At 43.8% G+C, this 25,047-nt stretch overlaps 9 protein-coding genes and 1 non-coding gene across 10 annotated transcripts; 5 read left to right on the top strand and 5 right to left on the bottom strand.

The window, feature by feature from the left end:
• Positions 1–715: 715 nt before the first annotated feature.
• O0I10_010737 lies at positions 716–786 on the top strand. The gene has a single exon. It is a non-coding gene; the product is annotated as a tRNA-Gly (tRNA).
• Positions 787–1,359: 573 nt separating this feature from the next.
• On the bottom strand, positions 1,360–1,817 carry O0I10_010736 (uncharacterized protein; the record flags this gene model as incomplete). Its single annotated transcript, XM_058490714.1, has 4 exons — positions 1,360–1,368; positions 1,424–1,543; positions 1,600–1,758; positions 1,815–1,817. 4 exons carry the CDS (start codon positions 1,815–1,817, stop codon positions 1,360–1,362), a joined length of 291 nt encoding a protein of 96 aa, XP_058338503.1.
• A 407-nt stretch (positions 1,818–2,224) lies between these two features.
• Positions 2,225–6,180, top strand: O0I10_010735 (uncharacterized protein; the record flags this gene model as incomplete). Its single annotated transcript, XM_058490713.1, has 7 exons — positions 2,225–2,577; positions 2,629–3,218; positions 3,296–3,473; positions 3,534–4,543; positions 4,611–4,867; positions 4,949–5,989; positions 6,061–6,180. The coding sequence occupies 7 exons, from the start codon at positions 2,225–2,227 to the stop codon at positions 6,178–6,180; spliced, it is 3,549 nt and encodes a 1,182-aa protein (XP_058338502.1).
• Positions 6,181–6,511: 331 nt separating this feature from the next.
• Positions 6,512–7,419, top strand: O0I10_010734 (uncharacterized protein; the record flags this gene model as incomplete). Its single annotated transcript, XM_058490712.1, has 6 exons — positions 6,512–6,580; positions 6,648–6,731; positions 6,835–6,976; positions 7,035–7,082; positions 7,178–7,276; positions 7,331–7,419. The coding sequence occupies 6 exons, from the start codon at positions 6,512–6,514 to the stop codon at positions 7,417–7,419; spliced, it is 531 nt and encodes a 176-aa protein (XP_058338501.1).
• Positions 7,420–8,193: 774 nt separating this feature from the next.
• On the bottom strand, positions 8,194–11,427 carry O0I10_010733 (uncharacterized protein; the record flags this gene model as incomplete). Its single annotated transcript, XM_058490711.1, has 11 exons — positions 8,194–8,597; positions 8,670–9,061; positions 9,125–9,266; positions 9,331–9,531; positions 9,584–9,631; positions 9,699–9,814; positions 9,882–10,179; positions 10,243–10,260; positions 10,327–10,721; positions 10,908–11,339; positions 11,414–11,427. 11 exons carry the CDS (start codon positions 11,425–11,427, stop codon positions 8,194–8,196), a joined length of 2,460 nt encoding a protein of 819 aa, XP_058338500.1.
• Positions 11,428–12,895: 1,468 nt separating this feature from the next.
• On the top strand, positions 12,896–14,898 carry O0I10_010732 (uncharacterized protein; the record flags this gene model as incomplete). The annotated part of the gene is made up of 11 exons (XM_058490710.1): positions 12,896–12,999; positions 13,054–13,109; positions 13,174–13,287; positions 13,345–13,376; positions 13,440–13,708; positions 13,798–13,834; positions 13,895–13,985; positions 14,084–14,205; positions 14,272–14,412; positions 14,479–14,555; positions 14,622–14,898. 11 exons carry the CDS (start codon positions 12,896–12,898, stop codon positions 14,896–14,898), a joined length of 1,320 nt encoding a protein of 439 aa, XP_058338499.1.
• A 1,706-nt stretch (positions 14,899–16,604) lies between these two features.
• Positions 16,605–18,559, top strand: O0I10_010731 (uncharacterized protein; the record flags this gene model as incomplete). Its single annotated transcript, XM_058490709.1, has 3 exons — positions 16,605–17,479; positions 17,635–17,703; positions 17,770–18,559. 3 exons carry the CDS (start codon positions 16,605–16,607, stop codon positions 18,557–18,559), a joined length of 1,734 nt encoding a protein of 577 aa, XP_058338498.1.
• A 950-nt stretch (positions 18,560–19,509) lies between these two features.
• Positions 19,510–20,749, bottom strand: O0I10_010730 (uncharacterized protein; the record flags this gene model as incomplete). Its single annotated transcript, XM_058490708.1, has 2 exons — positions 19,510–20,609; positions 20,677–20,749. 2 exons carry the CDS (start codon positions 20,747–20,749, stop codon positions 19,510–19,512), a joined length of 1,173 nt encoding a protein of 390 aa, XP_058338497.1.
• Positions 20,750–21,049: 300 nt separating this feature from the next.
• O0I10_010729 (TIGR01457 family HAD hydrolase) lies at positions 21,050–22,351 on the bottom strand (the record flags this gene model as incomplete). Its single annotated transcript, XM_058490707.1, has 5 exons — positions 21,050–21,272; positions 21,335–21,598; positions 21,660–21,775; positions 21,838–22,044; positions 22,103–22,351. The coding sequence occupies 5 exons, from the start codon at positions 22,349–22,351 to the stop codon at positions 21,050–21,052; spliced, it is 1,059 nt and encodes a 352-aa protein (XP_058338496.1).
• A 714-nt stretch (positions 22,352–23,065) lies between these two features.
• Positions 23,066–24,621, bottom strand: O0I10_010728 (uncharacterized protein; the record flags this gene model as incomplete). Its single annotated transcript, XM_058490706.1, has 2 exons — positions 23,066–23,319; positions 23,382–24,621. The coding sequence occupies 2 exons, from the start codon at positions 24,619–24,621 to the stop codon at positions 23,066–23,068; spliced, it is 1,494 nt and encodes a 497-aa protein (XP_058338495.1).
• Between the last annotated feature and the right edge of the window lie 426 nt (positions 24,622–25,047).

Below are 25,047 nucleotides of genomic sequence, written 5' to 3'. Positions count from 1 at the left end.
GTTAAGGTAAGGTAATGATGAATGAATAAAAGAAAAGATGAAAAGAAAGATACAGAGAATGGTACAACACGTGCGAGAGAAATAAATAGTTTCTCGGCAAGACCTCCAAAACTGACACGTGTGGTACTTGGTCTTGTTGTAATGGTTGTTGGGAAGAGAAAGGAAACAGATGGAAACAATAATGATGATCCGAATGATTGAGAAACGCGAGGAAACTCAATCAAAACGACAACGAAAAGAGAAGAGAGACCTCCAATAAAGAACCAAGAGAGAGAGAGAGAAAAGGGGAAAACGTAAAAGAAGAAAAGAACTCGACAAAAACCTCCTCGTTTATTGAATAGATACTTTGCATATATATATACTCGATGTATGGAAATGACAGGAATGCTTATACTATGGTTCTAGAAAATGATGGAATCGACAATAAAAGAAGCAAAGACGTGTTTACCATAAGTGACAGGAATGATAAGGAACATAATGGAAAATGAATCAAAAGGGAAAGAAAGGAACGACATGTAAATGAAGGATGGGCCGGATGAAGGTGAAGGGCTCGCTCAAATCATGTGACTTAAATCATGTGATCTTGGTTGTCGCTTCAGGATCCTGGGTCACATGATCCAAGTTGGGTCTTCATGCTGCACACGTGATTTCACCTTCCTTGTTAAGGAATCGAGGCCGACAAAACCGCACACGAACGTGTCAAAACATCGAATTCGCGCGGATGGTTTAGTGGTATAATATCCGCCTGCCACGCGGATGACCCGGGTTCGATTCCCGGTCCGCGCATTCATCCCTACATAACCACCTGATCAATCAGGTTGGATTCCTTTTTGTTTTTTCTTCTTTTGGATCACGTGACTTCGTCTTCATTGTTTTGGATCTTGCTTTTAGATTCGTGCTTTATTATGTTATCGATCATAAATGAGCATAGGTCTTTCCTCGTCTTCGCACATCAATCATGCAAGGTAGTATTGCATCCCTCTATCATAAGCATACCGTATAGGTGATATGAAAAAGATATATAAGCATTCGATTAAAAGTAGACATCAATCTCTCATTTTGTGCTCGATTGAGCGTCTCACGCCATACAATAGCGGCAACATTGCTATTCTGGGCCAAAGCGTAGCATCCAAAATAGGTATTTGAACAACAATACTAAGACGCGACATAAGATGCAAGAAGCGTCCCTTTCATAAAACGATACGATAATCACATCCCATTCCCAAAACATCAATTAAAGTCGTTTGGATCAAACCAAGTGGTATTATTGTGCGTATTAAACAATGAAATAGGGCGTACGTCTTGTCGAATCATCTCCAACGTATACATGTATCCAGGGTAGCGTTCATGCAGCGTTACTTAATCCCACTATAATATACTACGTTAGGTTGCCATGACACAAACCAATGTGTATGTTACTTACGACCATCCTTTCTGGTAGTTCATTCGAATCTGCTTGCATTGGGTTCTGTCGCTTTTGTTCGGCTAGTTGCTTGCTCAACTTGCCACCAGCACCACCTTGTTTCACTCCACGATTTTCAGCCTGATTGATACGTTTGTAAAGCATTATCAGCAGGATATTAATAATATATCGCTTACTTCTTGACGTCGTCTTTCAGCAGCAGCTAGCATTGCATCTCTTTGGGAACCTTGTTGTTGCTGTGTGGGTGATTGTGAAGAGCCTGGTGTTGCAGCTGATGTCGTTGTGTTTCCACCCAGTGTGTGTCCACCTTTGTTTCTTTTACCAAAGCAGTTTCCCTACGCAATGTAAGTGCATCGGTCAAGTGTGAATGGGTTGTGAAGAGATTGGTTACCATTGAAGGTGTCTTTTGTAAGTGAGTGTCGGGTTAAAAGAGAATTTTCTTTCGTATGCAGCAGGACCCTCCTCCTCCTCCTCCTCTTCCCGCAGCCTGAGCATGAATAAGGAAGGAATACGCTATAGTCACAGTGCACGAGCGCAGTTTAATCGATAGCAAGGTTATTTCATGATGTAAGGGAACATTCGATCAGCTGATAAGGGTGATAATAATGTGTATGCCGTGAAACCAAGATATTGATTTCTTAGAAAGTGAGGATATATGATGCACTCCAAACTCTATCGGATGTCGTGGTAAATGCGGTTGGAAGCCGTTACACAAGCTAGACTTTTTTCTTATAAACGACATTGATAGTGTTATGCTGGCCATCTTTCTCTCCTCCGCTGTCAAACTCTCTCTCTCTACCTATGCCTAAGCGACTGCCTCGCAACGCAGCACCAATACCTTTTCCTTCTTCAGGTCGCTCCCACACCTACCTCTCCACTTCACCAGCCTCATTCACGTCCGATCAATACCCATCGCTTGGCCAATGGTCCGATCAGGTTGACATTCCAACGCGTTCTCCTTCTTCCTACAGCGAGATAGAGGTCGTCCTTGATGATGGCACCCTCCAAAAACGCACTGTGTCATTATCCACTGTACCTGAGCCCCTTTCTCCGACGCATGAAGATTTCAACGCCAACGATTATTCTGCAGATGAAATGGTATCACAGCAACAGCACCAGTCGACATCATTCAAAAACCCAAAGGATCAATCAAGGTATGTGTGTATATGGTTACGTGCTTCAAGTATCTCATTTATTTGATACAGTGAGACAACGCCATTGTTGCAGGGCAGTAGTGCTGGTGAAACAACCTACAATGCTGTTTCAGAATCAAGCGCATCAACCACCGAGAGCGATTCCGACACGCCATTTTTCCCTGCTACATCCAAAAAGAGCCACAAGCATCAACAACATCATTACAACCCTCTACCCGATAAGCCATCCATATGGAAAAGAGCAAAGGATACCATCACTCATTGGGAACTCACCACTGCACAACGACAAGTACTGAAATGCAGCTTTGCTTATTTCTTGGGATCTCTTTTTACCTTTGTACCTATGCTCAATGCCCTGATTGGGAACAATCGTGTATCAAGCCACCTGGTTGCCACGGCTACTGTATTTTTCAACCCTGCAAAATCACTTGGGGGCATGGTCGAGGCTGCTGCTTATGGATGGGGCTATACCCTTTCTGCCACAGCCGTTTGTTTGGGTTCCATGGTGACAACAGATTTCTTCATTGATCACGGATATGACGTTGTTGCTCACACGTTATCGCTCTTGCTTTGGCTCGCTGGTCCAACCGCCGTGATTGCATTCTTCAAAGCACATTGGAATAAACCACCCGTGGCCACAGGTAAATTAAGGTTATGCTTTGGGCTAATCGTATGCATTGTGGTGGTGCTAATCGTGCAGCATGATATCATTTTCTAGCATCGAGTCTTTGCTTTATCATCATCTTCATCATTGTCGTAAGGGAAGGATCAGCAAATCGTGGCGATTTTGATACGACAAGGATCGAACAGATTGTATCAGCCGTGGCTACAGGGACCGTGATTACAGTTTCATGTTGCATCATCTTTTGGCCTTATTCGGCAGCAAAGAAATTAAAGTAAGTTGGTAGGACATTGTTTGTTTGTTGCGAGGTGACACTGAAAAGAGACGTTTATAGCAAGGACCTTGAAGCAACGTTATCATCGTACCAGGTGCTCTTGAAACTCTTAACCAAAACCTTTCTCCTTGACGACGACCTCCCTGAATTCAAAGCAAACAAAACCCTACAAACGGCTATCGATTCACACCGTGCAAGTTTTACATCATTGCAAAAGTCGCTTTCAGACGCAAAGTTGGAAGTCATGTGGAATCGCCAAATTCGTGGTCGTGTCGGGGAATACGAGGATATTGTCAAAAGCATGCAACGTTTGGCACAACATGTTGCTGGTCTTCGTAGCAGCTGTGGTATCCAATTTGAACGAATGTGCAACGAGTTACAAGGTTCCTGGAAGGGGCTTAAAAAGGCAAAGAAGTCAAAGAAAAAATCCAGCAATGGCGGTTTGCAAGAGACCTGGAGTATTCGTGCTGGCTATCGACGTAGACTTCTTGAAAATGAGATGCGACGACAAAAGAATATCGAGTTGGATGCTGCTGCTGCTGAAAGCACCGAGACAGCCGTGGCTGGAGCTGCAGACATGAAGCGCACGCATAGCCATGCATCCTCTGATCATCTCAACGATAGCGAGCTGGAGACTGAAAGCACCGCACTCCTTGATTTTATTCGCACAATCAGACAGCCGCTAAAGTCACTCGCATACACGTGCAAACAGACATTGTATCATTTACGGCGTGATTTCACCACCACACCTATAAGCAAAAAATCTTCACCCTCTTATCAGACCTTGGCAACCAATCTTGAAAAAGCAATCGCCTTGTTTGAAATGTCACAGCTACAAGCGGTTCAAAAGACATATCAACAACGTCTCCAAAAACGATGCAAGGATGGAAGTATTGATATGCCAGGAGAGGATCTTTATTTGGTGTACTTTTTCGTTTTCAACATGATTGAATTTGCTCGTGAGATGATCACCTTGGTGGAGTGTATACGGCGTTGGTCTGAAGCTGAGGAGCGTGCAAGCAAGATACATTGGTGGCAATTCAAGCTTTATTCAGGCAAACGCTCTAACTGTAAGTGTCATTGCTAATTGAGATCATCACATTGCTCACTTGTTTTTGTCCCACGTTCCCACCGTAGCCAAGAAGGATGTATCCATCGACAGCTTTGTCCCAAATGACCGCAACAGTAGAAATACATTACATACTCCGGAGCCAAAGACAGCATGGCGAAGATTCTTTTTAAGAACATGGAGAACATTATCACTACTAAAACAGCAAAAGGTGCGATACGCTACAAAATGTTCGATCGCAGCCACACTACTAGCAGCACCAGCATTCATGGAAAGTACAGCCGAATGGTTTCGCGCTTGGAGAATGGAATGGGCTTTGATTACTGTAAGTAGGATGGGTTGCTTATCTGATTTGGTGATGGTATTATCAATCTGATTTTCTCATTTGATATGATGCGATGTGTAGTTGATGGTTGTGATGACGCCTACCGTTGGTGGTACCAACTTAGTATCAATCTACCGTATATTGTCGACCGTACTTGGATGTTTTGCTGCCATGACGATTTACATGTTATTCCCAAACAACATGTATGTGCTGCCAGTATTGACGTGGCTCTTTTCAATCCCGAACTTTTGGATGATCTTGCATCACAAACATGGCAAATTCGGCCAATTTACGTTACTCGCCTACAACTTGGTGGTGCTCAACAAGTATAACGATCGTGATACGAACCATGTTGAGGTATGGTTGCTTGCTTTCCAACGCTGTGTCGCCATTTTGGTGGGTGTCGTATTTGGATTGGTGGCGACTGTATATGTATGGCCATATGAAGCACGTGTTGAGCTACGCAAAGGACTCTCTGATTTCTTGTTGCGAATGGCAAGGCTGTATCAAAAGCTAGTATCCGTTTACTCTGGACGATCATTAGCCACTTCAATGGAAACTTCACTCATGATCAAGAACAACTGCCATGGTGATGGTGATGGTGATGATCCTTCGACATCACAACGTGCTGTTGCAAAACGTGCCTTTATGGATATGGAGCTTGATTTACAACGTACACTATTGGAGCTTCAAGCATTGTTGGCTCAAACACCCAATGAACCACGTTTGAAGGGTGCTTTCCCGGTCGACACTTATAAATCCATGCTCAACTCCTGCCAGAACATTGTCGACAAATTTTGCTCTATGCGTACCGTTGTTTTCAAAGACGCTTGGTTTCAAGACGTTCAACGTGATTTCATCATGCCTGTTAGCAAAGAGCGTCGTGAAATGGTTGGCAACATACTACTTTATTTTTATCTACTCGCATCCGCTCTACGTTTGAAGACACCTTTACCGCCTTATTTCCCACCAGCAAGAAATGCATGGCAATCCTTGATCATTCATCTTAAAGAGCTGCCTGGGACTCAATCAAGAATGGCCATGTTGGAGAAAGAGCATGTATACGTATTGTATTCTTCTTACGTGATCATGATGGAAGATGTCATACGCGAGCTTGATAAGGTATGTGACGAAGAGGAAGAGCACGGTCCACATCCATTGTTTGCTCAAATGGAAATCTTTTGTTTTGGTAGCTCGGAGAATGCATGACAAAGTTATTTGGGGAGCTGATCCCAACTTATGAATGGGATAGTCTATTTATGGGGTTCGACGTTGAACAGCAGCAACAACCAACATTATCATCTGCAAAGTAGCAGCATCATTATAGCATACGATTTATTCATTATTCATTAAACGGCATTGATCATTGTTATTCCAAATTGGGTTCATTTTCTGCTTAGCTTAGTACTTTCATCTCCCCCCCAAACCTCTTGCATAGTACAAGCATGAATGAATGAATGAGTCGCATGATAGGGTAGAAGGGAGGCTGCGCCATTATTCTTTCTCACATTGTTGTGCGCGCGTGACAAAGAGAAAGATGCTGGTAGGTTTGTAGTTACACAGCTGTGGTGAGAAACCCAATTTCTTCGAGGACACAGCTCAGTGAGATACTCTTTGCTCTTCTTGCTCCTCATCTCTTCAAACATGGCGGGTGAACAAATGCAAACGATCAAGGTCGCCTTGATTCTCTGTTCGTGCTTCTTTGCTTACGGGGTAACAATCTTGCTTTCCTTTTCTCTCTCTCCCTTGCGAGTCCATGAGGCTAATCAATCCTCCATAGACATATTGGTCAGACTGGGCATTCGACTACTACCTCTTGTGGGCTAATCCTGCTGAGCACCCCAATGCTGTTTCAAGAGCTACGGTATGTCTTTATATCCAAAGTAGACTATGTTTTACACGTCGTTCGTGTTTGCATAGACGCAACGCATCTATATGTATCATGCACTAAGCGCCGCATTCGTTAGCTTTACTATATCACGCAAACACAAGCACCCAAGATCCTCAAGTATATTCCATTTGCCAACTTGATGATTGCTGCTGTGGGTTTCTCGGCTGGTTTGGCTCATATGACAGATTCCAACCTTCTCTTTGATGGCGCATCTCTTGGTAAGGCATTGATAAATTGGAAGGTGGATCATGACTAACACATTATTGCTTTATTCAGTGTTGATGCTCTTTGGATTGTCCACTCACGCAACATCTGTGCGACCAGGTAAGATTTTGGAAAGGGAAATAAGCTCTGGGGAAGGTCAAAGGTGGTGGTACAGCGGATCAGAAATCTGATGCTGATCTCTGATGTCTATTTAGGCTTGGACGTGATTACTTCTACCGAAAATGAAGACGAAATCACTTCATCATTGAAGAACATTGCTGCTGCTCATTTCATCATCGTGTTGGCCATCACTGGTAAGTGATTAGAGGGGTTGACATTAGAGCTACAGAGATTAATCCATGTTGTAGGCATCATCGGTCTGCAAATCGCACACTACTTTGTGATGAAGAAGAGCGCCAAACCTGCCTCTGCAAACGCTACCAAGAAGAACCAATAATGTAGTTAACATTTATCGCGTCCATCTATCACCTTTACGTCCTTGCTGAACAGTAGCTATTAATTCATATGTTATTATCACGCTTGTCTCAAAACAAAAAAAGTTGCTGAACCCATGTTACGATGTGCATTTCGATTAAGGAGATGAATGGGATATGAGGTGTTTGATATCGTTTGCTACCAGTGCATCCATGCCTCTTCTTTACCTTATCCCTTTGGAGGCAGCCAATCAGGCTTTCGTAGCGGCAAAACGAACCCATCCCCGAAAGCGGAGCCATGTTTGGCTAAGCCGCTTGCCTCTCAACACATAAAAAGAGCACAAAAATTCTTCTCAGCTGTTTTCGCGTTTTCCACTTTTTACACTTTAAAGTTATCTTTATACTTTGCATTGGTATGTACTTTTTTACTTTATGAGCAGCATGACAGCATAGCAATAGCGAAAGAGGACAATGATGATACTTTTTCCCAAACAGAATGGAGCATCAATATGGTCTTCCGTTCTGGAGGTACCTGATGTAATGATCCTTTTCTTTTAGTCATAGTTACACTGAGCATCTCTCTTTCTCTATTGCATATGCTGCTTTGGCTCTCAAGCTATCAGCAGAACTTGTTTACTAATCTCCAGCTTCGTTATTCCTTTGAACAGGTCATATACTATACCACTACATAGATACCCTTTTCTTCAATAGTAATAAATGCTCTTTTCTTGGCTTAAAATATGTATATTTTTATTCGTGGGGGGAATGTTGGGAGAGGTAGGATGAGGAGTTACGCACTACCGTGGTGAAGTGGAGCCTCTTTGTTGTTCTTGGAAGCGTTGAACACGTCCAGAGATATCACCACCTTCTCTACTTTCTGGTTGCTGTGGTTGTTGCCAATTGCCTGAAGAGTTCATTTCATAGGCTTCTCGCGTGGGTGGTGTATAAGAGGGTGGTGGCATGGATGGTGCACCATTGTATCGGGATGGGTCAACCCACTGTGCTTGTGGAGGTGGATAATAAGGAGGTGGTGGTGGTTGCTGAGGCGTGCCACCGATAACATAGACACCCCCATTGCGCCGTCTATAGTAGCTCATGCAGCAACATCGGAAAATACAGAATAAAACGAGCAATCCAACGACAATAGCCACGGGAATAACAATCTCTTTGTGGTTATCGATCCAATTCTTTGCATTGTCACCTAAGGATATCATTCATTAGCATTTACATGTAGTGCGAACAACCTTGTTCCCCCCGGCTCAATAAAACTTACCAAAGTTATCCAAGCTGCAAGAGCCATCTTTACATGTACCACCAATACCACAAGGTGTGCCATCCAAAAAGAAACCGTTAAAGATGACGCATCCAAGACCATCTGGATTATCGCAAATCATCTGGCAAGAGCCTGAAGCTGATCCACAAGCACGAGCGATCTTCATATCTGAGCCACGTTGTTTGCATTGTGCATCACGTGAAGTACATTGGCCCGAAGCACATTGCATGCCATTGCTGCAGGATTCACCATCTTGTTTGTGTTGATCTGATGGACAATCACCCGTATCACCAGCACAAGTTTCCTCGACATCACATTCAGATGTGGCTGCTCTACACACATAGCCCGAAGCACGTGGTTGACAATTGTCACAGCAAAGATCGGTCGAATCTCTAAATGATATGAAGCATTCCGTCAGCCATCATGCTTTTCTCATTCAAAATAAAAACACGTACTCGCACTTGGCTCCGTCATTGAATTTACATGTGCTTCCGTTACAGCATGTTGTATTGGTGCCACCCGTATCACAATCCTCGCCGTCTTCTTTAATGCCGTTACCACACATTTGTAATGTCTTGATGGTTCGACTGCCAGGATCTAATAATAGAGACATAAAGTCAATATAAGCCCACTTTGCATGCTGCCAAGTATCCAAAAATACCTTCTAAACAAGAGCCAAGTGATGGGAATGCTTCACACACGGTATTGATAGTACATGGGCTAAAGTCGTGGGTAGAACCATTACTCGATGGGTTCATGAGGTATCGTCCTTGGGCATCACATTCGCTGGAGCTAAGAGGGCAGCATTGGCAAGAGGAACCACTGCATGGGCAATTGTCGGATGTACAATCGTGAATAGCACCTTTTTCAAATATGAGCAAACAAGCTTTTTCCTACCATATCATCCAACTTACCAAAATTATGGCCAATCTCGTGAGCTACCACAGTCCACTCATCTCGAACTAGATGAGAAAAGGGGGTGTCAACATATAATGTACTTTCCCTCTTCTCTCAATGAAAGCAACTTACTGATTGAAGATACAGCTGTTCCAGAGACGTATTGTGTGCCTTCTTGGGATTGTTGACGTGAAACGGTGTGCGTACATAATTGCCTGAGCCATGCAATACCAACTTCGACACCAGAACTATAAAGGTTGAATGCAAGTATAAGCATCACGCTCCAAAGTAAGACGTGATCACCATCACACTTACGCGCAAGCGGTCATTAAATGCCATAAACCAGCACCATCATCACCAAGGGTTGCACGCCATTGACTAAAGTCGCTCAAACGAGAAGAAATGGTATATGAAGAAGAGCAACCTTGATTCCAGCTGGCATTGGATTGAGGTGTCGATGGGCAATTTTCATCCATGATGGTGATGTTGATCAAGCCCAATTGGATATTGAATGTTCGTTCATAGACGGCGGATGCAGTGTTCCAATCATTGATGATTTGCTTGCGAGCATTGTCGGCTGACTGGTAGAATTTTGTATAGGTGCAATCAGCAGCTAAAGGGGGGGGGAGTTTGTCAGTATCCCAATATAACCATTGTGCTTGTTAGGTCAATTTACCAGCTCCCATGTAATTAACTAAAGGAGATAGGAGAAGGAGGAAAATTAATGCATTGTTCGACTAGTGCATGGATGGTCACTTACTCTTCTTTGTAGATGGACACCCTTCAGGTGCACGTTTACGGAGAGGGGAATGGCCATCGGGCATCATCAAGTAAGTATCGATATCGAGTTCATTGTCTTGATAAACGCCTAGTGCATGATGTGCTGGGATGGTGGAAGGTGGTTGTTGATTATGCAACAATTGATCAAATCCGCATTCAGGAACCTGAGTAGTGGGTTGGCCATCTCGTCTCAAAAGGGGTGTGAGAACCGTATCTGAGTCACGGTAAATGACCATGCGAGATTGATGATGGGCTGTATTCAATTCAACGTCGTCGCTGCGTTTGGCCAATTGATAATTGTGGGTTGCCTTGACATGGTAAATGTTGTCATGGACACGGAAGGAGCCTTCAAAGACTGGATAGTCGAGGTCGTGGCTGTGTGTGTGAGAGTGATTATTTGTGTGAGATCGGGGCAATGCTTTCCGTCAAGTTCCACATTAAGCTCAGCCCACCTCTTGGCATATCGCCACCACCATCATCATCATCATCGGTCCTCGCACACACACACATCACATGCCACACGTGCCCATCACCCATCCAACCCACTATTCCTATATTTACCTTATATCATCTCGAACAACGATACGTGCCCATCCTAATACACCAGCTTCATTCTCGGCGGCAAAATCATCCCGCAATACACCAGCTCGATCAGCAACCCACCGATCGTGCGATTGAGTCTCGTCGACGACATAGCCACGATACACTCGATATTCGTGTCGTTTTAAACGCTCTTCTCGACCATTGTAGTTGATAACAGCATTGGGATGAAACAGATCGGTGTTGGGGTGCAAATGTAAAAAGTAGGTTGTATTGAATGCTGACACTGCAAGCCGTAACATGTCGTCATGTTGAATAGCTTTCGGCCCGCTTGGTTGATATGCAGGATTCTGTGTCTGATCGCGCTTGCTGTAGAAGCTTTGAGAGCGTGGAGCAATGTCGAGTTGCACTGTTGTTAGAGGCTCCAATCGGTTGAGTTTGCGATTGTTAACGCTGTGTGCTGAAACAAGGTGTCAATAGCTCTGTTCCTCGGTGATCAATGTCAATGTAGATATGTAGATAGATACCCAATGATGTCCATGGTAGAATAAAAGTCGTGCATATCAGCAACAAGAGCCTCGCATGCTTAGGCAATAGCATTTAAAATGTTGAGAGGGCTTGTTTCCTAATAGGATTGGGAATAAGGGGAAGAGAGAGAGAGAGAGATAAAGAGAGAGAGGTATTGACAATGAACCGAAAAGATCAATGTGAGAAAAGCCAAGAAAAGAAGAAAAAGAAGGCGCGCCACACCAGATTTCGTAGAGTACCTGGATTCTTCGTAAAAAGTAAGCGGAAGAACGGGGCGGGTTTGTGACACACAAGCGTCATGGTCTGCTTTGAATGTCGCCTAAAATAGAAAACTATCAAACAAAAACACACATATCGGCAAAACAGCCGGTTGATTGCATCATGATTAAGTTATTACTATTGTGCAAGGTTCAACATACTCTTATCCATGATGCGATCATGTACATAAATGAAAGGATATTCGCTGAGACACATTGAAGCTCTACCAGAACATCATTTGAGATTCAGCATCCACAACAATGCTGAAAATAGCCGGAGCCGGAAACGGAGCAGGTACAAGCGGTCCTGAATTTAGGTCTTGGAGGCTATCATCAGGATCTTATCAAGCTTCCCTGAAAGGGATGTTCACCCACTGATCTTTTCTGCATATCATCCACCACAATTCTACTACTCAGGGTTAACATGTCACTTTCACAATGATTCGTACCGGTATAGAATAGAGGGTTAAATGGCTTATTGAGTTCAACTCAAAGAGTGGGACCATTGTTTGGATGTTCATGACATGGTAATCATGCAACTATCCTTGTTATTTGGAGAGTAAGGACTCTTGTCAACGATAGCCAATGCATCTTGTACTTTGCTTGTTTCGAATAGTGATCCATTCTAGCTACTGCTGGAACGCAAGAGGGATTGTTTGAATGGCATTCATGCTGACTACATGTTCCAAACCTTGGTCTGCTTCTTGAGCTTAGATCCACAAGGTCTCCTCATGCACGATGAAGCCTATAAGGCTGAATAGAGATAGACCACGTTATGCTTCCATCCAACCAGAGTATGCATAGTGCTTAATATGGTATCCTTTTAGGTTCGGAAATGTTGTCTATACCTTTATTTTTGATCGAGTATCGATTCATCTACTACAATCGTTCTATGCTCTATGATAGCTAAGAACAACAAAGTTTTATTAAGGTTACTACTTAATGCATCGCTAAGCAATCCTCAGGTTTGGATCATAAGGAAACATGCTTTGAAGGATCTATCAGCATGATAGTAGTAGCGAACGATATCCAACTTACCAGTACTTCGGATTCTACAAGACTTTCACGCAAAAATAAGCCATCTGTCAAACGAACGTGCTCTTCTTTCGAGGGTAGAGATACAATAGCTGATTTGGGGAATGGAAATCCATCTCAGCGTCACATCATCAATTTCCGCAACTTCTTTGTACGCCCCCTCTCGCTTCCCACTCACCGTTACTGCTCATGTCAACACGCGACGAAAAAGAAACAATCGAGCTCGGCATCATTGGTGCTGGTGGAATGGGTCGATTCTACGCACAACGACTTTCGAAAGCCGGCTGGAAAAAGTAATGGAGAACTAGGCAACGACCTTCATTGGTTTGACAGTTGAACATTTATAGGGTTCATGTGTGCGATCTCCCCCAAAACTATGAAAAGCTCAAGCACGACTTCCAAGGTGATATTCACAGCAACCGAAACGTATGACCAGTACCATTAAACGCTATGTACCTACATATTAGGCTCTGCTATCAATGTGCTTCCTGATGGTTTTCACATATCACGACGTTGCGACTGGATCATGTATGCGGTGGAAGCTGAACACATCGACTCTGCCATTGCCAAATATGGACCAGGTATGCTGCTTGTCATCCATCAGTGGAATGAAAATAGGACTCATTGTATCATTTTAGCAACCAAAATGGGAGCCATTGTGGGTGGTCAGGTAATGTACTCTTGTCCTAAGCATGAAAACCTTCCAATCTTACACGATGATGATTCATTTTAGACATCCGTCAAACTTCCCGAGATGAATGCCTTACTCAAGCACCTGCCATCTGACGTGCATATCGTATCATGTCACTCAATGCACGGACCAGGAGTTGATCCTCGTGACCAGCCATTGGTGGTTGTACGTCAACGTGCCACGGATGAAAAATACCAGCTCGTTCTTCGCATTCTCTCATGCTTTGAATCCAACTTTGTTCACTTGACTGCCGAGAAACACGATCGTATCACTGCAGATACACAGGCCGTAACACATGCGGCTTTTTTAAGGTAAACAAACAGGGCAATGCGCAGCGAGTGTTTGGATGTTGATGCAGCTTCACATTTAACTTGTACTAAACGCATAATGTTTCATGTAGTATGGGAAGTGCATGGAAAGCCAACAACCAATTCCCGGTAAGTCGATGATGGATGCTCTGTATGGGCCATTGTCTTATCATGGACGACCCTTTTTAGTGGATGGTGCCACATTTTGCGGGTGGAATTGAGAATGTCAAAGTGAATGTGGCCCTGCGGATCTATAGCAACAAATGGCATGTTTATGCAGGCAAGTGCAAAAGGAGATGGCTTTTTTGGGGGGAGAGAGCAAACAGGTTGGAGAGAATCCTTGCAGTCACCAGCTAACAATGTGCATTTGACAACCAGGTCTCGCTATTATGAATCCAATTGCCAATATTCAAATCACACAATACGCTCGATCGGTTGCTGATTTATTCAAGCTCATGATACAAGAAAAGGAGGACGAGTTTCGTTCAAGAATCAAGGCTGTAAGTATGGGGATGGAAAACGCGTGTGTACAATAAAATGCATCAAGCTGATCTTTGCATTTGCAGGCAGGTGATTATGTCTTTGGGGGTCTGCAAAAGGATCATGTCCCTATCCTGCTATCGGATGACATATTGGACGAGTTCTCGCTATCAAAAATACCCAAGGAACAGCGCAAGCCCAATTCACACTTGTCTCTTTTGGCCATGGTAAGTGTACCCGATCGGGTGTGTATGGTAGGAGCTATGTATCTCATGTGGTTTACATTTGTATAGGTCGATTGCTGGTACACATTAGGTTTAAATCCTTATGAGCATATGGTTTGCCAGACACCGCTATTTCGTTTATGGATGTAAGTATGGCTTGTATTCAAAAAAGTGTGTCATGCAAAGACTAACTTTTGTATGTGCTTTAAAAGGGGTATCACCGAATATTTGTTTCGTAGCCCGACCATGCTGGAAGAGGCAATTATGGCTGCCTTGTATCGTAAAGAGATCCGATCTGACGATATGGAATTTGTCACTTGTGCTCGTGGATGGGCTGAATGCGTATCACTGGGAAGCATGGAGGCGTATCAAAAACGATTTACAGAGACTGCATCATTCTTCGAGGATCGGTTTGCAGAAAGCACAATCGTTGGCAACAACATGATATCGATGATTACCAAAAATATGGACAAATCACCTGCTGCATGAAATATAGTCTAGCGCATGGTTACGCTGTTTCGATACTTTTCTTTTTTCAAATGTCAGACGCATGTGGCCAATGGATCATCATCAGCTGGTTGTGGGTGACTCGCAAAATATGTGGATGACCGAGCAAGGAGACATTATTGGGGGTGGAGGAAGATGACAAACGGAGGTGTTGAAGTGGGAAGCAGGAGACTCTACAGCTAACGGAGATAATCTATGCTCTCGCATCTGTTTACGAAAAGGTACAGGACGACGACGATAGCGCCTCCGATACATATTTATGTGCTTTTTTACTTTAGATCGGATACGAGGATCTCTTAAGTTTACCTAGTTTCATGCATTAATATGTTGCTCGTTTGCTCAAATAAACATACACCTCTCGAAATGATTTCTCCCGATGTTACAAGTGAAGGTGTTCATTGTATCCATGAAGGGATATATATATTACCACTATGAAATGAAAGGTGTGGAGGGAGAAAAGGGAAGATCAATGACAAGTCGTTTTCGCATCGATACGGACGCGGATTGGATTCTTCAAAGGGCAGGTGTAGGTTTATGCATGAAGGCGGTGATGCACCCAGGGACATATACCCACATACACACGTACATTTGTAGCCAATCCACCTGCATCTTTGATCAAAAAGTATTCCCTTGGATGTGCTATCTATCATGGTTTACAGTGGGATTGTGTCGAAAATTCTTTGGTGCGCGTTAAATACGATAGCTTGATCGTAAGAGTGATCCACAGTACGCTTGTATGTGTATACATGTGCCATTGTGCGTGCATATGTCTAGCTGAGATCGACAAGAACAATGATGAAAACAAGCCGGTCTTATATCAAATGAGTTTATCTTCCTATAGTGACTCGAAAAGGGGATCTAAGCGATTTCTCCTCAACATAAGGGGCATGATGCAAGTGGGTGGTGTGTGCAAAGATTGCAAAGCACAATATGAACGAGTGGTGCGTGCACTTTCTAGGCCGAGAACACCATGTATGTGTAGGGATAAATGTCAACGGGACTAGATCAAAGCACATGGTCTTCTGAGGATAGGTATGGTATTGTGCTATGTTCAAGCTGTTGTTCACCAGGAGCTTTCTTGTAAGGGGGTTCTCCGCGTATCATAGCCAAGGAAAAAAAGGTGTCATGGCAGAGACGAGAATTTGGCGGTGCAAGTACGCTTTTCGCCTTCCATCTTTCCAGCCCCTTTTCGATGTTCCTTTTCGGTCTGTTCTTTTTTGACTCCTATCCCCTCTTTCTACAATATGGAATACGACCCCAAGCCCTAACAAGGGATGTGCTTTTCGGCTATTGCAAGCGGTGGCGGCGATGAATGGGCGGGCAACAATTAAAAAGCGACAACTACAACGATGCATGGTAGGTGAGTGTTACATGCGAGTGAGTGAGAGAGTATGCGTATGTGTGTGTGCGTGCGTATAGATGTGGCTATTTGGCATGATGTTAGCAACTAATATAGAAGGACATGTGAGTCGCTTAAGGAAAAAGCGATTGCATATAAAAGAGATTTACAACGCCCTTCCTATCACTCTTCCTCTCTCTTTAATCTCTTTCCTTTCCTCACTCCCTTGCGGCCCTTTTAAATACCCATATTTTCTTTTGTTTTGTTTCTATTGCCCTCTTGCTCGTGAGCCATGTTGAAAGACATTAAGCGAAGGGTTAGCTCGTACTACTCACCCGACGTAAAAACCATGCCATCGTCACCATCAACAACTTTCAAGAAGCGGTCATCCCAACAGCAACAACAACTACAAAATCAAGATGTAACAAAGCAACAACAGCAACAGCAAGCCATGAGGAGCGGTAGCAGCAAATCAAAAGAAAAGAAACCAGCACGTTCGCCAACCCCTAGCCTACCCCCAACACCAATGACACCTTCATCACCAAGACGTTTATCATCAAGTGTCAGCAAACTCCATCAATATGGATCATTAGGTGGTGGTGGTATCCATCGCAGTAATACATCCAGTCAATCGACCTTATCCTCGGCAACACCACCACCATCAACACCCAACCGCATGTATTCGTCAATGAGCTTAATGACAATTGGCAGCGAACTACTACTGGATCATTCACATTTGAAACCAGGAGCCAACGCTGCTCTATTGTCACACACAAGGACCATCAACATGTATAGGGAGAACGCCAAAAAGACAAATAACATGGAGATTCAGCACGACTTTGCTATGTTTCTTGTTGAAGCCGCCAAACGTCTTGAGCAAAAAGAAGAAGAGGATGCTGCCTTATCCAGTATGTCAGCTGGTGATGATGATGACAATGATAATGATGATGATGATGATGGCGATGATATGGGCAATGATGGCAGTGCATCCATGTCGGAAGCGGCAACAGTGTCACCCGAAGCCAACACACGGCGCGCTTATTTACTGGAAGCCGAGAAACTTCTCAAGCAATTGGCGTTGCGCAGCCATAGCGAATCACAATACTACCTTGCCAACATGTATGCGGCAGGGTTGTTGTCGAAACACGGCGAGCCAGACTTTGATAAGGCATTTCCATTATTTGTGCAGGCCGCCAAGCACCACAATCCAGATGCAGCATTTCGGTAAGCGAAAAAGAGAATTTCGTTTTTCTTTATTTTCATGCATGTGCGATTATTTTGGGGGTCGCGTGTTGTGGGGGATTAATGGGATTATCGAATGATTGCCCAACACACACAAATATTTACGCACACGCCTCCATGTTCTATTTTTATTCTAGCACGGCCAAGTGTTATGAAGATGGTCTTGGAACAAGACGCGATAAAGCCAAATCCGTGCAGTTTTACCGGTAAGGTTTTTACCCTTTTACCATCATCATTGCATGTACTCATTATATTACATTTGCCATCAACAGCAAAGCCGCAGCACTTAATCACCCAGGAGCTATGTACCGTTTAGGTCTGGCAGAGATGAATTGCGAGTTGGGTATAGCCCGTAACCTACGTGACGGACATAAATGGCTCAAACGATCAGCAGAAGCTGCAACACCCCAGTATCCACATGCACTACATGAACTTGCGTTGTTGCACGAAAAAGGCTTTGACACGGTGATATTTGCGGATCACACCTATGCTGTGCATCTATACAGTGAAGCCGCTGCTTTGGGTTATGCACCTTCCGCATTTCGACTCGGCGAATGTTATGAGTTTGGTCGACTTGGATGTAAAATTGACGCTGCCTTAAGTATCCACTATTACAGTATTGCTGCCGAGCAAGATCATCCCGAAGCATGCTTTGCGCTCACAGCTTGGTACTTGATGGGTGTAGATGGCGTGCTTGATGCATCGGAAGACCAAGCATTTGCATGGGCTTATCGTGCTACATCGACTGGCAATGGTTTACCCAAGGCAGAGTTCGCTATTGGATACTTTTATGAATGTGGTATTGGTGTACCCAAGGATATCCAAATGGCCATTCAATGGTACAACCGTGCTGCTGCCAAGGGTGATAAACGTGCTGCAGCAAGATTACATCAAGCCCCACCATCCTATCGTAGCAGTGCACCAAGACCTATGCCTGCACCATCACCTTCACAACGCCGTCTCACACCTTCCTTTAGCACACGCTTTTTTGAAAAGGCCAAGGGCCTCACAGCAAAAAAGGAGAAAAATGAGCCCCAACCGCCACTTGCCAACTTTCTCTAGATTCCATTCTTATTTACCCCTCCATCATCCATCCATCCACTCATCACTCCTCTTATCATTGTAATTGCTTTCTTTTCGATGTATACATCCACGCTCTCTATGGCAAATCTTTTCCACTTCTCCTTTTTTTTACTATTCTACGACCCAGTATATATGTAATAGCCCTTTTGGCCCCTCTTTTCATCCATTTCTTTTATTACATCCAAAAGATCGATAAAATAAAGAAACATCGATGCATTCCACTTTGGTAGATTGATGTTGAAAGGGGTAATAAGCATGCTCATCAGTTTACATGCAGACTTGACGGCTGCTGTGTGTTGTTGCTGCATGCAGCAGCAGCTGGTTATATATAAGAAGCAAGAATTTCTCTTCTCTCTCTCAAGATTTACAATAAGTTGACGTGCTGCTGCTGCTGGCATTATAATTTACTACTACAGCAAGTGCCTTTTTATACATCACACCTTGAATAGTCAAACGCCAAGGCTATTGCATTCATTGTTGTTGTTGTTGTATCCAATTGGCCCATGTTTTGATTAGCCCTGGTGCTGTTTTGTTGCCTTTGGTCGAGTCTTGAACGCTTAAATTGATAACCAGCATGCATTGTGCGATCTATACAATCATCACGCATTTTCCATCCTAAGGTTCTATCCGCACTCACTATCCTGATATGCATCAAGTCCTTCTCCTCTCTCTCTCCTAAAGCGCGCTCTTAAAAATATAAACTTTTTATTGGGGGGTAGGCCGGGGGAGGGGGGTTGTGTGTGTGGAGATGATGATACAACGAAAAACAATCGAGATGATCTTACATTTGTTGTTGTTGTTTCTACAATTCCAGGAGGGATCAATCCATAAACATTGTGTAATCAAAAAGACAACATCGACCATCATTGTTCTATTTGTGGTACATGAAACCAAGCTGGTGGTGATTTGCTTTTATTAATGGAGGGGCGCTATAATTGATGGTGTTGTTGTGGATGATTGTGGTGTTGATCGTATTGTACTCTTCGCTCTGGCAATGCAAGTCTGAAATTAGGTGCGGCAGAGTTGTTGTATACAGCGGATGATGTTGGTGGTAGTTGTGCTTGTTGTGGGATATTCGTAACAGCATTTGGTGCCATTGTCATTGGTGGAGATGAGTGTGGGATGACCATAGAGAGTTGTTGCTGGGGAGTGATATTATGAGTAGGTGAAATGGGTGGCTGTTGCTGTTGGGTATTGGGACGTTGCTGCTGCTGCTGTTGTAGTTGTTGTAGTTGTGATAGCTGAGGATTGCTTGTAGAAAACTGATGCATCCATGCACCAAATGCTTGCTGAGTGCGTTCAAGATCACCGCGAAGTTGTGCATTGGTTTGTTCCTTGCTCTGAACAAGCGCATTCACTCTCGCTAATTCCGCTTTGAGCTCCTGGACTTGTACACGTAGCTCACTTCCTTGTCGCACATGATTCAACATTTCCTTCTCAATGGCTTGTCGTCCTTTAGCAGAGCGTATAAGTTGCCGTTCCAATTCAGTTATTCGAGCACGAAGAGCAGCGGTTGATGCGGCTATGGATTGCTCAGTGACATTGGTGGGTGTAGTTGGATGTTGAACATGTGGAGAGGTGGTGGGAGAAGGTTGATGTGATACTGGGGTTGTTGATTGTGGTTGCTGATAAGGAGAAGAAGAGGGTGGTTGTGTATGTTGCTGTAATGAAGGTGAAGATATTGACGCTTGTGCTGGTGATGATGATGCGGCCATTGTTCGCTCCTTTTCTTTCTTCAATGCTTCCTGCAATTCATTGACCTTGGCTTCCTTCTCTTTCCTCAATATCCGTTCATCTTGCAAAAACTGGGCGAGCTCGTCATAGTTCTTTCGTGCGTTTCCCAAATACTCGCTCAATGCTGCTATATCCAACTTCAACGATTTTATCCGTTTGTCTTGCTCGCTCTGTGCCGATTGATGCGATCGCATGTGTCGAAGCAACTTGGATACGAATGCTCGATAACTTCCAGGTGCTCGCTTGCTTCTCGACTCATTCTCTAATGCCTGCAGCATGTCGTCTCCTTCGAGATCTATATATGCTTGTTGTCAATGCTCGATTTCGTAACCATGCGCAGCTCGAAGAGAGGACAACAATACCTGTATAGTTGCTGTAATTAGGTGGCCACGTTGCTGATTCGCCTCCAACAACCGCATCGATAGTGTTTGACATGGTGGAAAACGTTAATGCGTGCTTTGGAAAAGAAAGGAAGAGGAGGGAAGAAGGGCTGCGTGAAAGAGGATGAATGCCAGCACTAAGCGCGCTCTCGCGATTTGTTCGTGACAACAATAGTTTCAGATTATAGACTACTAGTCATATTGGAGAAATAGATAAAAAGACACTTCACTTTTTTATGTATGAACAAATTGTCTACAATGTGGATGTAGCTTATTGCTTTGTTTGTACAAGGGATAATGGCATGATGTAGATTTACAAGTACGAAGCCTAAGAAAGCATTGTAAGATAGGTATTTTACAACTTTTTAACAGATGGATGGAAACGTACTCTTCTGCTAGCAGCCTCCATGTCGCTTTCCGACACTGTGTGCTTGTTATCCTTGGACTCTGTTGGGATCTCGTAAACACCACCAAGGATGAGATAGGGTCGATAGGCAAACAATGAAAGCTCTTCCATAGACGTGACACCAGAAAGCACAAGCACAGGATCAATTTCGGAGCTAATACCGGCCACAATGCTATACAAGATAGATACGTTGGCATTCTACTCGTGTTTACATGGCGATCAATGCTTGCTTACTCTGTATCCATGCGATCACCAATGATGCATGTCTCCAAACGGCTTAATCCAAGCACACGTTGAGCGTAACGCATAATCAAAGCGGATGGTTTGCCACAGAAGAAAGCCTTAGTACGTGTAACCAACTCCACACATGCCGTAAATGCACCACAGGATGGGATCTTGTTACCCTTAGAGTCGAGGTTCTCGACGTCCAAATTGGTAGCAATCAACTTGGCGCCATTACATACGAGTTGGACAGCCTTACTCAACTTTTCATAGTTGCTATGGATACCGTTGTCAGTCGTCACACGGAAGTATTATGTGGGATCACAAAACAACATACTAGGAAGGTCCTTCACCCAACACGACATAGTCGGGGTTGTGATCATTCATGAAAAAGCCCTTGTCATAAAGTGCATACGCCAAACCAGGTTCACCAATCACATAGCAGGTGCCACCCTAATCAATACGTGATGAATGATCCTGGTTGTAGTATTTTAGATATCCACATGTCAACTTACATTGGGTGATTGTGAGCTCAAAAATTCAGCTGTAGCTTGACCAGCAGTGAAAAAGTGGTCTTCGGTCACTTCAATACCAAGGCGACTAAGCTTTTGCTGCAATTCACGTGGCGTAGGAGCCGAGTTGTTGGTCAAGAACAAGTACTTTTTGTTATTGTGATTCAAAAACTCGACCAACTCCTTGGCACCAGGCAGCAATTTGGTACCCTAAACAACCAATCACGTTAGTTGCTATGGTAATGCACCTAAGCAACGTGATACTTGCATGATAAATAACACCATCCATATCAATAACGTATCCCTTCTTGTGGCGGATGGCCTCGAGACGTTCATTGTGAATCTTGGGATCCTTGAGCAAAGCCCAGTCCTTGGTCTTGGAAGCTGATTGTTGTTTATCGGAACCTCCCATATCTTGCATGTTCAAGTTGTTGGCAAATTCAGTGGCCAAATCTCTTGACAAAAACTCGTCAGTTTCTGCTGCGTCTTCAGGTGTGCGAATCTCAGGGTTGGACATGTTTGTTTATGGATGAAGAAAGAAAAAAAGACAAAAAGCGTGATGCCCTTGAAATTTATCACGAGGCGTACAATCGAGCATTGTATTGCTGGGGTTTGTCTCATCCTTACCATGGGTATTTTGTATCTCCGTCGTCATACCTAAACGCGTGGTTTATGTTAAAGGGGTTCTCATGCAAATCACCTTGTGAAACATTTGTCGGCTTCTAGAAAATGGTCATCCATCATTGCTGGGGGGGGGAAGGCCTTGCATATACCAACAATCCCATACATCGCCACCACCAGGATGCATTGAATAGTACTCTAGGGCAGCATGGCTACATGATATAAGGAGATCATGGTACGTGTGTAACTACAATGAAAAGAAAAAAGGAAGTTTTCCATGGTTTGTCATTTTCCATGAGCAGAGTTTATTTATTTGACGGCGAGGGAAATGGTGTTTACATTTACAAGGGACCGGTCGCATTGAAAAGAGAAGAAGAGCTCAAGAGGATAGAAAAAAAAGTCATGAGGAGATGAGTATATATGTATACGTTTGTGAAAGTAGGTGGCTGAGTGCTGAATTGATGAATTGGATCAAGGATGTAGTAGTTGAATTTGTTGTTGTTCATTATCGGGAGAAAAAAGGAAATTGAGTGTGTGGGATGTAAATTATTAACCGCTTGCCGATGTTATATGCATGGTTTTGTGTGTTGAGGTGGTGGTGTATGAAAAGTTAGATGTTGCAATAGCTTGAAAAAGGGTGATGGTATGGTGGTGGCGGGGATGGTGGGACACCAGCAGTAGCAACAGCGTGATGATGAGGGTGATGGGATACACCAACGCCTCCAAGGTGGAAATCAGAGGCCGACGGTATCTTTTTCTCCTTCTTGACACCTGCATTGCTGTGGCGGTGAATGCGAATGTGCTGGTTGAGATTATCGGATCGAGAGAATCGCTTATGGCAATTTTGATAAGGACATTCGAATGCTATGGCAACCAAAGTGAGCGACATGTTCATGTTGCCATATTACATCAAAAGCAATACTTACGTTTTTCTAATGTATGAATGGATCGAATGTGGCGTTTGAGATGTTCAGATCTCTTAAACACCTTTCCACAACCTTCAGCTTGACAAGTGAACATGCGAACACCTTGTGTGGGTACATTGGATACTCGGCGCCCACGAGATCGAGGAGGATGCTGCGATGCATTACTACCGGAAGAAGCCGATCTACTTCCGATGTTTGTGTAACCATGATGTTGATCCCATGGACGTGACTCATTGGGGTGACGATTAAAACGATCCATATCTTGATGATGTTTATCGTCGACATCCAATGACAATGGCATCAGGGGTGAAACGGGAGTAATAGGTCGAGAAGATGAGGAGAGACCTCCAAGCATAGTGTTGCCGCCGGGGCTGTTGGATGTACCACGTGGTTGTTTATCTCTATTTGCTCCTCCTGACAGCATTGTTGCTGTGGTATATGGGTATCCAAATCCTTCATACAATGAAGACTCGCTACTACCACTACCATTGCGATGTTGTTGTTGCTGTTGATGCAATGGTCTTGCCACAGGCGAGGAGGGTGAATAAGGTGAGCTCAATGGATGCAATGCCATTGTGCTTGGTGGTTGTTGTTGATGATGTGTCATATTCATTATGTGATTGTTGCTTTGTTGTTGATTGTGATTGTGCTGAGATGTTGCTACAGCTGATGATAATGGAGGAGGAGGTAGCATACTGCTGCTCATGGAATTGTGTCCCATAGCCGTTGTAGGTGCTGCTGTGCCTGTTCTTGCCATGAAAGAAGGTGGTGTCATTGTAGAAGATGATTGTTGTATGCTTGGCTGCTGATGATGGTGCATTGTTGATAAAGATTGACGTGAATGAGGATGCAGCCCAAGTCCATTAAATCCATTGCTTTCTGGTAAACCACCACCTGCGGCATGATTGGTGCCATTGTTGTTGCTTTCATTGTTACGGTATCCATGGTGTTCATAAGGCGATGCTTGTGATGTCAATAGATCCGAGTAGCTAAAAAGACGTTGATGTGGTTGTGGAGCAGCATGATGATGCTCGTCTTTGATGCTTGCAGTTGTGGCCATTCGAAAGTGTTGTTGTTGATAGTTGTTGAGTGGAGAGTGAAGAGAAGAAGAAGGCGAAGAATTTACGGTGTAAGTTGACGAGCTTTGATCTTCACTGACAGGGGGAGAGCTGCCAAACGTCAATGCGTTGTTATCTTGCATGTCGTGAGCGATCGAGGGTGATGTACTAGGAGATGCCATCTTTTTTTAGGAGAGGTGGATGACAAAAAAGGGGAAAGCAATGAAAAAAGAGAGAAAAAAGAATGAGATACAGGAGAAGCGATTAAAGAACGATGGAATATATAACAAGAAAGGGGATAGTGAATGCAGATCTTCTCATCCCTTGACTCTATTGTATGAGGATAGTAGTGTGTGTGCGAGTGTACGTATACGTTAGATCTCTTGAAGCCGTCCAGCGTATTAATCGTGTATGGGACACGACCAATTTTAAATGGCAGTTGATCTCGTGAGCAAGGTCCGGATCCGTCACAATGAATGTTGGGCCCTTTTTTTTGTTGATGGCCGATTATGGTTATGTAAAAATCCATTGACAGGGCCCTGAAGACAAAGGTTATGGTAGCAACAATGATATTGGCAGCACGAGTTTTCCGTGGAGTTCACTTGCCT

Source organism: Lichtheimia ornata, assembly GCF_029851405.1.
Source record: "Lichtheimia ornata isolate CBS 291.66 chromosome Unknown scaffold00075, whole genome shotgun sequence".
Classification (NCBI taxonomy): domain Eukaryota; kingdom Fungi; phylum Mucoromycota; class Mucoromycetes; order Mucorales; family Lichtheimiaceae; genus Lichtheimia; species Lichtheimia ornata.
The sequence above is the reverse complement of the archived record's forward strand: the minus strand, read 5'-3'. Positions and strand labels throughout refer to the sequence as shown.